A 14,179-nucleotide genomic window follows, 5' to 3' on the forward strand; every position below is an offset into this window, starting at 1 on the left:
AGACTCCGGACGAAAAAAAAGAGGCCATAAAAAATAGAAAAGGCCCAAATATAAAGAAAATGAGAGAAAAAGAGAGAAGGGACAATGTTACTATCCTTTTACCACACTTGTGCTTCAAAGTAGCACCATGATCTTCATGATAGAGAGTCTCTCATTTTTTCATTTTCATATACTAGTGGGTATTTTTCATTATAGAACTTGGCTTGTATATTCCAATGATGGGCTTCCTCAAAATGCCCTAGGTCTTCGTGAGATAGCGAGTTGGATGCACACCCACTTAGTTTCTTTTGTTGAGCTTTCATATACTTATAGCTCTAGTGCATCCTTTGCATGGCAATCCCTACTCACTCACATTGATATCTATTGATGGGCATCTCCATAGCCCGTTGATACGCCTAGTTGATGTGAGACTATCTTCTCCCTCTTTTGTCTTCTCCACAACCACCATTCTATTCCACATATAGTGCTATATCCATGGCTCACGCTCATGTATTGCGTGAAGATTGAAAAAGTTTGAGAATGTCAAAAGTATGAAACAATTGCTTGGCTTGTCATCGGGGTTGTGCATGATTTAAATACTTTGTGTGATGAAGATAGAGCATAGCCAGACTATATGATTTTGTAGGGATAACTTTCTTTGGCCATGTTATTTTGAGAAGACATGATTGCTTTGTTACTATGCTTGAAGTATTATTATTTTTTATGTCAATATTAAACTTTTGTCTTGAATCTTTCGGATCTGAATATTCATACCACAATTAAGAAGAATTACATTAAAATTATGCCAGGTAGCACTCCGCATCAACAATTCTGTTTTTATCATTTACCTACCCGAGGACGAGCAGGAATTAAGCTTGGGGATGCCTGATACGTCTCCAACGTATCTATAATTTTTGATTGCTCCATGCTATATTATCTAGTGTTTTGGACATTATTGGGCGTTATTATCCACTTTTATATTATTTTTGGGACTAACCTATTAACCAGAGGCCCAACACAGAATTGCTGTTTTTTGCCTATTTCAGAGTTTCACAGAAAAGGAATATCAAACGGAGTCCAAACGGAATGAAATCTTCGGGAACGTGATTTTTAGGAAGAATATGATCCAGGAGACTTGGACCCTACGTCAAGAAACAAAAGAGGAGGCCACGAGGTAGGGGGCGCGCCCACCCCCCCCAGGGCGCGCCCTCCACCCTCGTGGGCCCCTGTTGCTCCTCCGACGTACTCCTTCCTCCTATATATACCTACGTACCCCCAAACGATCAGATACGGAGCCAAAAACCTAATTCCACCGCCGCAACCTTCTGTACCCACGAGATCCCATCTTGGGGCCTGTTCCGGAGCTCCGCCGGAGGGGGCATCCATCACGGAGGGCTTCTACATCAACACCATAGCCTCTCCGATGAAGTGTGAGTAGTTTACCTCAGACCTTCAGGTCCATAGTTAGTAGCTAGATGGCTTCTTCTCTCTTTTTGGATCTCAATACAATGTTCTCCCCCTCTCTCATGGAGATCTATTCGATGTAATCTTCTTTTTGCGGTGTGTTTGTTGAGACCGATGAATTGTGGGTTTATGATCAAGATTATCTATGAACAATATTTGAATCTTCTCTGAATTCTTTTATGTATGATTGGTTATATTTGCAAGTCTCTTCAAATTATCAGTTTGGTTTGGCCTACTAGATTGATCTTTCTTGCAATGGGAGAAGTGCTTAGCTTTGGGTTCAATCTTGCGGTGTCCTGTCCCAGTGACAGTAGGGGCAGCAAGGCACGTATTGTATTGTTGCCATCGAGGATAACAAGATGGGGTTTTTATCATATTGCATGAATTTATCCCTCTACATCATGTCATCTTGCTTAAGGCGTTACTCTGTTTTCATGAACTTAATACTCTAGATGCATGCTGGATAGCGGTCGATGAGTGGAGTAATAGTAGTAGATGCAGGCAGGAGTCGGTCTACTTGTCTCGGACGTGATGCCTATATACATGATCATACCTAGATATTCTCATAACTATGCTCAATTCTGTCAATTGCTCAACAGTAATTCGTTCACCCACCATAAAATATTTATGCTCTTGAGAGAAGCCACTAGTGAAACCTATGGCCCCGGGTCTATCTTCATCATATTAATCTTCCAACACTTAGTTATTTCCTTTGCTTTTTACTTTGCTTTTATTTTACTTTGCATCTTTATCACAAAAATATCAAAAATATTATCCTATCCTATCTATCAGATCTCACTCTCGTAAGTGACCGTGAAGGGATTGACAACCCCTTATGGCGTTGGTTGCGAGGAGTTATTTGTTTTGTGTAGGTACGAGGGACTCGCGCGTAGCCTCCTACTGGATTGATACCTTGGTTCTCAAAAACTGAGGGAAATACTTACGCTACTTTGCTGCATCACCCTTTCCTTTTCAAGGAAAAACCAACGCAGTGCTCAAGAGGTAGCAACTGCGCACCTCCTGCGAGATCTGGGCGTTGAAGGCGGCCTGTAGCTCGATCTGTTTCTCGTGCACCACCTTCTGGTCGTCGACCTTGGCGAGCAGAGCCTCGAGAATCTTGGTGATGTTGGTGTTCCCTTCGTCCATGGCGCCTAGAACTTGCCGCGTCGCCGCTGAAGCCTTGGAAGGAGCCGTTGTCTTGCTCTAAAGGGGGTCGAACCCCGCGACGGATTTTGTGCGGCTCGCCGGAGCAAACCGCACCGGCGCGGTGGATGTTACCGACCCTCGATCAAACGCAAGGGAGAAAAAATTTCGACGGATTTTCGCTCTAAATACCAGTTGTAACGAACCAAGGAGGAAGGGGATCGAGAGGGTGAGAACGAGCGGGGTAGAAGACTTGGAGAGGAAGAAGGGAGATGTGATTGCAGAGGAAGGATTGGGATACAGGGAAAGTCACACACACGCATAACGCTCACGGCCACAGGCGGCCACCCTTTATCGTCACCCACGCACGCCACTTGGCTGGCCAGCTGGCTGGGCCCACCAGCCAGCTCTAAGGCACACTAAACACTGGTTAGGTGTGACACGCAAGTAATCAGTTAGTCCAAGAAAGTAAGAAATACATGCAATCGACTGAGAGATACTTCCCTTCTTTTGCTATAAGAAGAGATACACACAATCGGAAGGGATATACTATTCTTTTTTCTGAAGGGCTTAAAGGAATTACGTAGAATTAGAAGAAATACACTACACCTTACACTCTGAGATTTTATCAAAAAATAAATAAACAGAGTGAGTATCTACAGCTTCCATCCTTAGCGATCGACCTGTGTTAGGTTTAAGCACGACGTGGTGTTCTTGTCCGAGTAGCATACGAATTCTAATCCTACTTGACAGCTGATGCTATATATACGTGTATTACACTTCCTAGCTTGTAACATCACCGTGCGTTTCCAGCCAGACTAATCGATCAGCTCTAGCTGCCTCAAGCGAGATCAACCCACCAGGTTTGCGCGTGCCCTCGCCGGAGAGTCGGTTAAGATGGACGCCGTCGCGACGGCATCTCCCAATATTTACACGCTAGACCTCGTGAGTTTCGGGCGCGGGGTTCTCGACCGTGGCCTCGTTTTCCCGGACGCCAGGGTGGGCAACATCTCTGTCCCGGTCGACACGTTCGAGATCCTCCGCATCGATGACTCTATCGTGCATAAGAGCGCCGGCGACATCAAGGTGGTCGATAGGAGCCACCTGCACCCCGGCCAGGTGGTCGGATCGGCGTCCGACGTCGGCGGCCAGATCGGCATCATCACCGACGTAACCACCGTGCTCGACCTAGTCGACTTCGACAAAAGCGGCATGGCCACCAAGGTCATCAAGGGCGTGTCCCCGTCTAGCCTGTGGCGCGTCAGGAGGCTCAGCCTTGGCGACTTTGTCGTGTCCGGGCCGTGGCTTGGTCGGGTCGTGGAGGTGTCAATCGACGTCGATGTGATGTTCGATGACGGAGCGGTCTGCAGGGTCACCGACGCCGAATCCAAGACGCTAACAAGAGTGGGTGATGCCATGGACGGCAACCACATGTATCGCCAGCAAGAGAATAGTCGCTTCTACCCGGGTCTCCGCGTCAGTGCGCCAGACCCTTGTTCCCTCTTCAAGGCGACATTGTGGCTTAATGGCTACTGGAATCCTAACCGCATAGTAGGCACCATCATCAAGGTGAAGACGTCTACCGCCCTCGTCTATTGGATTGCGTCGATGCATTGTGGCACAGATAAGGGGCTCATCGATGCATCCGCTCCTCCAGCCTACCAGAATGCAGATGATCTTACGTTCTTCAGTGCCGCATCCCATTGTTGTTGGGGGGTAGCCGATGCCTGCTTTTTTCGTGAACCTAGTTCCACCAAAATCGACGATGCTAATGGGGATGCAGCTTGTGCACATGATCAAGATGCCGGCGGCAAGGAGGAGGAGGGGGAGGATGTGATTGGTGACGAGTGTGAAGCACCAACTGCTCATGTCTTACCGTCCACAAAGGAGATGGATGTGAGGTTTTATCAGAAACAACTAAGGAAGGTCTTCTTTGAGGGGCACAGACGGGCGCGACGCCCACAAGTCAGGAGGCATGCTGAGGTGAAGTTTCCCATGGTTGTTGCCAGGACCCATACCTCTGTAGATGTGTTGTGGCAGGACGGCACGCGACAACATGGTAGACGTTCAACGACAGTCATCCCCTTTGGCATAGTAAATGAGCATGAGTTCTTCCCGGGGGAGCAAGTCGTTGATGCTGCTGGAGATCAAAGTGGCATGGCATCTACTATTGTAAACAATCACATTGTTGATGATGGAACTAGATCCACAAAGCGTGTGGGTGTTGTCAGGAGCATGCATTCCAAGGACCAGACGGTTCGCGTGTCGTGGTTTAAGGCAGCGGTGTGCCCTGACGAGGCTAGGGAGGTCGAGTGCGACGATATGGTGAGCACGTATGACCTAAAAAGGGACTCTGGCCACTCTGCTTACTACGGAGATATTGTCATTCGCCTCCTACCATCAAGATCACCCAACGACAGCACTGCACCTTTACGGGGCAACACCGATCTTTCATGGGTCGGACGTGTTATTGACATTCCTAGTGGGTACGTCCAAGTCAAGTGGGGTGATGGTAACATATCAATGGTATGTATTTTCTATTAGTACTCTATGAGTCTTGCTTGTTTGTTTTTTTGACTCAACTCTACTCATTAGTTGTTGTTGAATTGATTGGGTGTGTGATGTAGGTATTGCCCAATGAGATCCTTGTCGTTAGGGAGGAATACTACATGGATTTGTGGACTGAAATGGGCCACTGGGTGGAGGATGATGGCGTCGACGATGCACCAGAAGAACCGGGTGCTGCGAACATGGTATATACCTATCCTTCTAACACTGCCCACTTCAGAAAACAGTTGGGACGTGCTTCGGGTTGTACTGACCCGCGGGCACCAAACAAAAATCAAACTAGTTGCAAGACGCATAATTTTATACTGAAACTTTAGACCTCTTACAATTTATACAACATCACTTGGATGTATTCATCTCAATTGATGTGGCATATGTATTCTCTGATTTTAGGACGATGGTCTACGGAATCCAGCCAACGATAGCGACGTCGAAGGCGACAACGAGCCAGCAAAGAGTACAAGTCTTTTGGGTTTTGCATTTCAGTCTTTGCTACAACTGACCGGTGACTTGGTAGCCCGAGGTAAAGGATACCTGGTGAACCGGCTGCCAATACCGTCGTCATCACCAAGCAGAGAGTTATCAACGGCCACTAAAGATGATAGCATTGGTGCTGCAGCAATGGAGACCAGCAATGCTGCCGTGGCAAGGAATGTTGTGGAGCTGAATGGCGACGGCCACGATTTTGCCGAGGGGACGAAGGATGCATACGGTACCAGTTGTTGCAACAAATCATTAGGCTTTCCACGTTTCGATGTACTGCAGATTGCCCCTCCGGATCACCACTACCTTGACACTACGGATGAGGTAACTGTAGTTTTATATTTTTGAGACACTGACAATAGAACTACATACTAGTTTTATTATAAATTGTAGAAGAAATAAGTGATTAAGGTTAGAGTGAAGAAAAGTTTAAATGGATGCACACGATGGTTTTTCTATCGTTGAAATCCATCTGCTTAACTATTAATATGACATTATTCCTTAATTTAATAATATAAGTAAATGACCACACGACATGTTACAGCTTACAAGTCATCATATGACGATTTTTACTAAATCTAGTGCATGATCATATCATATACAGGGTGGTAGTCGTGGGAAGAATTGGGCCAAAACAGTGCAAAAGGAATGGAAAATTTTAGAGAATGACTTACCAGGTATGAGAATGCACGTGGAAATACACAATGCATTGTTAAAAATGAATAGTTAATAACTTTTCAATGTACAGAAATCATCTATGTGCGAGCGTTCGAGGACCGCATGGACCTGCTCCGGCTGGTGATGGTCGGGGCAAGTGGGACGCCGTACAGTCACGGCCTATTTTTCTTCGACTTGCAGCTGCCACCGTCCTACCCGGCAGCGCCACCGCAAGTGTACTACCACTCCTTCGGTCTGCGCCTCAATCCCAACCTCTATGAGTCTGGTACCGTCTGTCTTAGCCTGCTCGGCACATTCGACGGTGAGGGCACCGAGTTATGGTCACCGGCAACGTCGAGCCTCCTCCAAGTCGTTGTCTCCATCCATGGTCTCGTCCTCAACGCCCAACCATACTACAACGAGGCCGGATATGAGACCCTAGTCGGCAAACCGGAGGGCCATCGCAATGCATTGCCCTACAGTGAGAATGCTTACCTGCTCACGCTCCGGACCATGCTCCACCTTTTGCGCCGGCCACCTCGGGGTTTTGAGAAATTCGTCAAGGAACACTTCCACTGTCGCGGAAGGTTTGTGCTCAGGCAATGCAACATGTGGTTGCAGGGATATGTTGTTGGTGATGCCCATGCCACTGAATCAAGTAGTGAGCAACCATGCTCGGCTGGGTTAAGGCTTGCACTCGCCAATGTGGTGCCGAGCCTCATCGCTGCCTTCACAGAGATTGGCGCCGAGGGGTGCGACTAGTTTCAGTAGCTGCGAGTCCCACTGCCATGTGCTCTCATCAACACTCACCAGATAGATGTGTTTGTGATAGTGGTGGTCTTGTAGTTGCTCATATTATCTGTCCTTTATATTTTGATTGAAAAGGAAGCGGTAATACATACCATTATGGACTAAATCAATTATCTATTGATAAAGTTGATTTGTCAAACTAACCTGACCGGCCCACCTTGCATAAATTTGCAATTTATCGTGTTCAACAAGATAAGCACGGGGCAAAACCAACGAAATACCTTGTCGCCTTGTCGGAAAAATGAAAAATGGAACAGCAAGTATGTAATGCATAGATTGTTACTTACAGTATTAAGATTTAGTTGTCTAGCACTTCTTGATGTTCGCCCTATGTAGCATCCACGGTTCTGGCTTGTACTGTGAAATAGAAAACCATGTTGATCATCCGGAGCCCGGATCCCACCTGCACCACCTCCACACCGGTAAGCAGGACCACCGTGCCGACGATGTCCCATGTACTTGTGTCCTTCTCAATTAAAGTATAGTAGTCATCATCAATATTTCCCGTGATGCTGCAATCAGCGGCAACTTTGCTACTACTTCCACCAACTCAACTAAAGGACTTGGTTATGTACTTGCGAAAAATCATGAGAAAGGTGTGGCTGCTCACGGGTGTAGGTGCACCCGCATGAACAGTACACATTGTGCGATAGCTGGAAACGTCTTAGCCAGTTGAGGCCGACGGGTTTGTGTTAATATAGTGGGGCGCACCTACCACATAGCGCATACATTGCGGTTTAGATTACACAAGGAGATAGGGAGATATTCTAGGAGGAGATAGAACTTGGAGGGAAAGATATGAAGTAAACACACATATCCTAATTACCTCCTGCGTGCGCTGAAAGCTACATGATATGTCACATTTAACACCCTCCCTTAATCACAACTTCATCAAGTTGAGATTATGCTTGAAGTCTTCAAAACTCCTTGTGGGCAGAGGCTTTGTGAATCCATATGCAATCTGATCTTTAGAGTGCACAAACCGAATATTAAGTTGCTTTTGAGCAACTCTCTCTCTGACAAAATGAAAATCTATCTCTATATGCTTTGTCCTGGCATGGAACACAGGATTTACAGAAAGATAGGTGGCTCCAAGGTTGTCACACCACAAGCATGGAGCTTGTTTGCTTTTCACACCGAGCTCTTTCAACATAGACTGAACCCATATGATTTCAGCTGTAGCATTTGCTAATGCTTTGTACTCTGCCTCAGTACTTGACCTGGATACAGTAGCCTGTTTTCGTGCACACCATGATATTAAGTTAGGGCCAAAGAATATTGCAAAACCACCTGTTGAGCGCCTGTCATCCAGACAACCTGCCCAATCAGAGTCAGAAAAGGCACTAACAAGAGTGGAAGATGACTTGCTGAAATTCAGGCCTATACTTATGTTTAACATATCTGACTATGCGCTTGGCAGCTCTTAAGTGAACATTGGTAGGGGCATGCAAAAACTGACAGACTTTGTTGACAGCAAAGGAAATATCAGGCCTGGTAAGAGTTAGATACTGAAGAGCTCCTACCAAACTTCTGTATTTTGTGCTATCTTCCTGACTCAAGAGTTCACCTTCTGCAAGAGACAATTTTTCTGAGCTGGATAATGGAGTGAGTGAGGGTTTACAACCTTGCAATACTGCCTTTTTAACCATATCAGTAGCATATTTTGTTTGAGAGAGATGAAGTCCATATTGGTGCTTCTTTACCTCAATCCCAAGAAAATAATGCAAGTCTCCAAGATCCTTTAATGCAAAATCTGCACTCAAATCCTTTAAGAGTCCTCTAATTTCTTCATCAGATGAGCTAGTCACAATAATATCATCGACATATATGAGAACAAATATGCATGTGTTGGATCGGTTGTAAATAAACAATGATGTGTCTGACTTAGAAGGAACAAACCCAAGTGCTTGCATCTTGTGGCAGAGACGAGAGTACCATGCCCTCGGAGCTTGTTTTAAACCATATAGAGCTTTATCAAGTTTGTACACATAGGAGGGAGTATTCTTACTCTCAAACCCAGGAGGTTGCTTCATGTACACTTCCTCTTCCAGAACGTCGTGAAGGAACGCATTCTGTACGTCTAGCTGCCTGAGACTCCATCCTCTGGAAACAGCAATAGACAAGACAAGACAAATGGTGGCAGCTTTTACCACAGGACTAAAAGTGTCCTCATAGTCTATGCCATATCGCTGTTTAAAACCTTTTGCAACTAGTCTAGCCTTATAACGATCAATGGTTCCATCAGATTTTCTCTTAATTATGAAAACCCACTTGCAGTCAATCAAGTTTTTACCTTGTTGTGGAGGAACCAAGTGCCATGTCTTATTTTTCCTTAGTGCCATGTATTCTTCATTCATTGCATTTTTCCACTTGTCATCACAAAGTGCTGCTTCAAGAGTACTTGGCTCATCTGGCTCTCCTGTAGAACAAACCAAACCATATTTTGTTATGTGTTTGTAATTTACAGGCTGAGTTACCCCTTGTTGCAGTCGTGTGCGTCATGATGGTGGAGCAGTGGGATCCCCGGCCACAGAAGATCAAGCGGGCTGCGCCGCCGCGTTTGCAGTGGATCCCGCAACAGATCCCGAGGGAGATCTCATAGCAGCCGCGTCAGTCCGCGCCGCAGCGACCGGATCTTCTGTGGTTGATGGCTGAAGCGCTACGTCTGGACTTGGCGCAGAAGATCCCGGCCCACGAGGCTCAGCGACGCGGATTCTGGCGCCGGTCGGTTCGATCGTGGTGGGACTAGCTCTTGGGTCCGCACCCTCCCTGGCTCGCGTGGGATCCCGCCGCTTGTACGCCACCGGTTGGGCGGCGTACCTCATACCGCCTGGGGCGGCCCGCGTGTCGGGCGTGGCCAGCGTGTCAGACGTGGAGACACCACTGCGGCGTGGATCCAGCGCACCTGGGGTGGCCCGCCTGTCGGACGCGGCAACGCCGCTGTGGCGCGAGTCCAGCGCGCCTGTGCCTGTCTCCTGTGCGCCACCAGATCCCGAGGCGGATCCGATCGCCTGCTGCGCCGCTGATCCCGTGGCGAATCCGCCTCCTGCTGCGGGACACATAGGATATGGGCCAATTTTTGCACTGTTTTGATCATTTTCTTCACAGTTTTCTCCTGTTTCATCAACACAAAGCTCATGCACGCCATTAGATGAGTTAGTCAACACATGATCATCAATATTTTGCCCCCCTTGATCAAAACTAGTGAGATGAGAAGGCAAGAGGAGAATTTCTTCTCGAAGGAGTGCACCAGCATTAGGGTGAAGATCAGCGAACGGAAATTTGGTTTCGTCAAAAACAACATCACGGGATATGTAAACACGTCCCGTGGAGACATCGAGGCACTTGACCCCCTTGTGCTGAGCACTATAGCCAAGGAACACACATTGTGTTGATCGAAACATGAGTTTGCGATTAATGTAGGGACGAAGAGTGGGCCAACATGCACACCGAAAACACGAAGAGACTTATAGTCTGGTTTGGTGTGAAGGAGCCTTTCTACCGGAGTTTCATTATTGATGACACGACTAGGGAGCATGTTGATAATGTGAATGGCAGTGAGAAACGCTTCATCCCAGAATTTTAGGGGCATGGAGGCGCCTGCCAGAAGAGCAAGGCCAACTTCAACAATGTGCCTGTGCTTTCGTTCAGCTGACCCGTTTTGCTGGTGAGCATGAGGGCATGACACATGATGCGAGACACCAAGTGTTTGGAAGAAGGAATTCAACTTTTCATATTCCCCTCCCCAATCAGATCGGACAGCTATGATTTTGCTATCAAATTTTCATTTAACGAGAGCTTGAAAGTTTTTGAAAACTTGAAACACATCGGATCGTTTCTTTAAAAGATAGATCCAAGAAAATTTACTGTAGTCATCAATGAAACTAACATAATATGTGTGTCTACCAACAGAACTAGGGGTGGGGCCCCAAACATCAGAAAAAATCAATTGTAATGGTTTGGTAGAAACACTAGTAGAAACTGGGTAAGGTAATTGATGACTTTTAGGTCTCTGGCATGACTCACAAATTGTTTCATGATGACGCTCACCAACAAACGGGAGCTTATTTTTCCTAAGCAATCTTTCAACTAACGAAAAAGAAGCCTGTCCTAAACGATCGTACCATCGTGTGGACGAAAGCTTGATAGCTCCACAAGCTTGTTTATTTGATCTTCTAAACTCCGGAATCAACGGATAGAGGCCGCCGACACATCTACCTCGATAGAGGATTTTCCTCGTTGCCTGATCCTTAATCAAAAAGAAGTAAGGGTGAAACTCGAGAAAGACATGATTATCAATGGCAATTCTATGAACAAAGAGAAGACTCTTGTTGGCACTAGGAACATGTAGAATTTTCCTAAGATAAATTTTTTGACGAGGGGTATGAAATATTGAATGACCGAGGTGACATATACTCATACCTTCTCCGCTGGCAGTGTGGATTTGATCCTTGCCGCGGTATTTTTCCTTCATGGTGACTTTCTCGAGCTCGTTGGTGATGTAGTTTGTAGCCCCGCTGTCGACGTACCAGTTCGTGTCGATGCCATAGGAGCCATCAGTAGCTGCGGCAACTTTTTCTTCATCTTGAGAGTCGTAGTCGTCCTCATCATACCGGTACCAGCAATCCTTTGCTGTGTGCCCGGGCTTGCCGCAGATTTGGCACCGGGGGGAGTCCGGGCGGTTTCTGCCACCGCTGCTGCCGCCGCGTCCGCGACGACCCGGCCACCAGAACGTGGTGGTGGCGTGCCACCACCGCTGCCGCCACCAGTCCGGCCCTTGCCACGCGAGGAGCCACGCGATCGGAAGCCGCCTCCCCGCCCGCGAGTGGCCACGTTGGCTGACGATTTGAAGCCGCCGCCGCCGGGTCCTTGGAACTGAACCATCTGCTGATCGAAGTTGGACAGCATGGAGAAGAGCTCGTCAAGAGTCACAGGGGTCACGCGTGTTGGGGAACGTAGTAATTTCAAAAAAATTCCTACGCGCACGCAGGATCATGGTGATGCATAGCAACGAGAGGGGAGAGTGTTGTCCACGTACCCTCGTAGACCGAAAGCGGAAGCGTTGTGCCAACGCGGTTGATGTAGTCGTACGTCTTCACGATACGACCGATCCAAGTACCGAATGCACGGCACCTCCGAATTCAGCACACGTTCAGCTCGATGACGTCCCTCGAACTCACGGTCCAGCAGAGCTTCGAGGGAGAGTTCCGTCAGCACGACGGCGTGATGACGGTGATGATGATGCTACCGACGCAGGGCTTCACCTAAGCACCGCTACGATATGACCGAGGTGGATTATGGTGGAGGGGGGCACCGCACACGGCTAAAAGATCAACTGATCAACTTGTGGGTCTATGGGGTGCCCCCCTCCCCCGTATATATAGGAGTGGAGGAGGGGGAGGGGCCGGCCCTCCTAGGCGTGCCCCAAGAGTAGGACTCCAACCCTTCCAAGAGTAGGAGAGAGGGAAGGAGGAGAGAGGGGGAAGGAAAGGGGGCGCCGCCCCCCTTCCTTGTCCAATTCGGACTAGAGGGGGAGGGGGAGCGCGACCTGCCCTTGCCGCCCCTCCTCTTCTCCACTAAGGCCCAATAGGCCCATTACACTCCTTGGGGGGTTCCAGTAACCCTCCGGTACTCCGGTATTTGTCCGAACTTGCCCGGAACCCTTTCGTAGTCCAAACATAGTCATCCAATATATCGATCCTTATGTCTCGACCATTTAGAGATACCTCATCATGTCCGTGATCATATCCGGGACTCCGAACTACCTTCGGTACATCAAAACACATAAACTCATATTACCGATCGTCACCGAACGTTAAGCGTGCGGACCCTACGGGTTCGAGAACTATGTAGACATGACCGAGACTCGTCTCCGGTCAATAACCAATAGCGGAACCTGGATGCTCATATTGGCTCCTACATATTGTACGAAGATCTTTATCGGTCAAACCGCATAACAACATACGTTGTTCCCTTTGTCATCGGTATGTTATTTGCCCGAGATTCGATCGTCGGTATCCCAATACCTAGTTCAATATCGTTACCGGCAAGTCTCTTTACTCGTTCCGTAATACATCATCCCGCAACTAACTCATTAGTTGCATTGCTTGCAAGGCTTATAGTGATGTGCATTACCGAGAGGGCCCAGAGATACCTCTCCGACAATCGGAGTGACAAATCCTAATCTCGATCTATGCCAACTCAACAAGATGAAGGAAATATGCCCTAGAGGCAATAACAAAGTTGTTATTTATATTTCCTTATATCATGATAAATTTTTATTATTCATGCTAGAATTGTGTTAACCGGAAACTTGATACATGTGTGGATACATAGACAATACACCGTGTCCCTAGTAAGCCTCTACTAGACTAGCTCGTTAATCAAAGATGGTTAAGTTTCCTAGCCACATACATGTGTTGTCATTTGATGAATGGGATCACATCATTAGGAGAATGATGTGATGGACAAGACCCACCGTTAGCTTAGCATTATGATCGTTAAGTTTTATTGCTATTACTTTCTTCATGACTTATACATATTCCTCTCACTATGATGTTATGCAACTCCCGAATACCAGAGGAACACCTTGTGTGCTATCAAACGTCACAACGTAACTGGGTGATTATGAAGACGCTCTACAGGTGTCTCCGAAGGTGTTTGTTGGGTTGGCATAGATCAAGATTAGGATTTGTCACTCCGTGTATCGGAGAGGTATCTCTGGGCCCTCTCGGTAATGCACATCATAAGCCTTGCAAGCAATGTGACTAATGAGTTAGTTACGGGATGATGTATTACGGAACGAGTAAAGAGACTTGCCGGTAACGAGATTGAACTAGGTATGAAGATACCGACGATCGAATCTCGGGCAAGTAACATACCGGTGACAAAGGGAATTACGTATGTTGTCATAAGGTTCGACCGATAAAGATCTTCGTAGAATATGTAGGAGCCAATATGGGCATCCAGGTTCCGCTATTGGTTATTGACCGAAGAGGTGTCTCGGTCATGTCTACATAGTTCTCGAACCCGTAGGGTCCGCACGCTTAAAGTTCGTTGACGATATAGTATTATA

General features: G+C 47.2%; 1 protein-coding gene across 1 annotated transcript; it reads left to right on the top strand.

Annotated features, from left to right (window-relative positions):
- Positions 1-3,483: 3,483 nt before the first annotated feature.
- On the top strand, positions 3,484-7,056 carry LOC109760591 (probable ubiquitin-conjugating enzyme E2 23). Its single transcript, XM_073509611.1, has 5 exons — positions 3,484-5,112; positions 5,214-5,339; positions 5,548-5,961; positions 6,242-6,314; positions 6,386-7,056. The coding sequence occupies exons 1-5, from the start codon at positions 3,484-3,486 to the stop codon at positions 7,054-7,056; spliced, it is 2,913 nt and encodes a 970-aa protein (XP_073365712.1).
- The last annotated feature ends 7,123 nt before the right edge of the window (positions 7,057-14,179 follow it).

The sequence above is a fragment of the Aegilops tauschii genome, chromosome 2 (assembly GCF_002575655.3).
Source record: "Aegilops tauschii subsp. strangulata cultivar AL8/78 chromosome 2, Aet v6.0, whole genome shotgun sequence".
Classification (NCBI taxonomy): domain Eukaryota; kingdom Viridiplantae; phylum Streptophyta; class Magnoliopsida; order Poales; family Poaceae; genus Aegilops; species Aegilops tauschii.

Coding starts and splice junctions, on each gene's coding strand:
- LOC109760591 (XM_073509611.1), top strand. CDS start 3,484: ATGGACGCCGTCGCGACGGCATCTCCCAATATTTACACGCTAGACCTC. Junction 5,113..5,213: donor GTGATGGTAACATATCAATG/GTATGTATTTTC, acceptor TGTGTGATGTAG/GTATTGCCCAATGAGATCCT. Junction 6,315..6,385: donor TTTAGAGAATGACTTACCAG/GTATGAGAATGC, acceptor TTCAATGTACAG/AAATCATCTATGTGCGAGCG.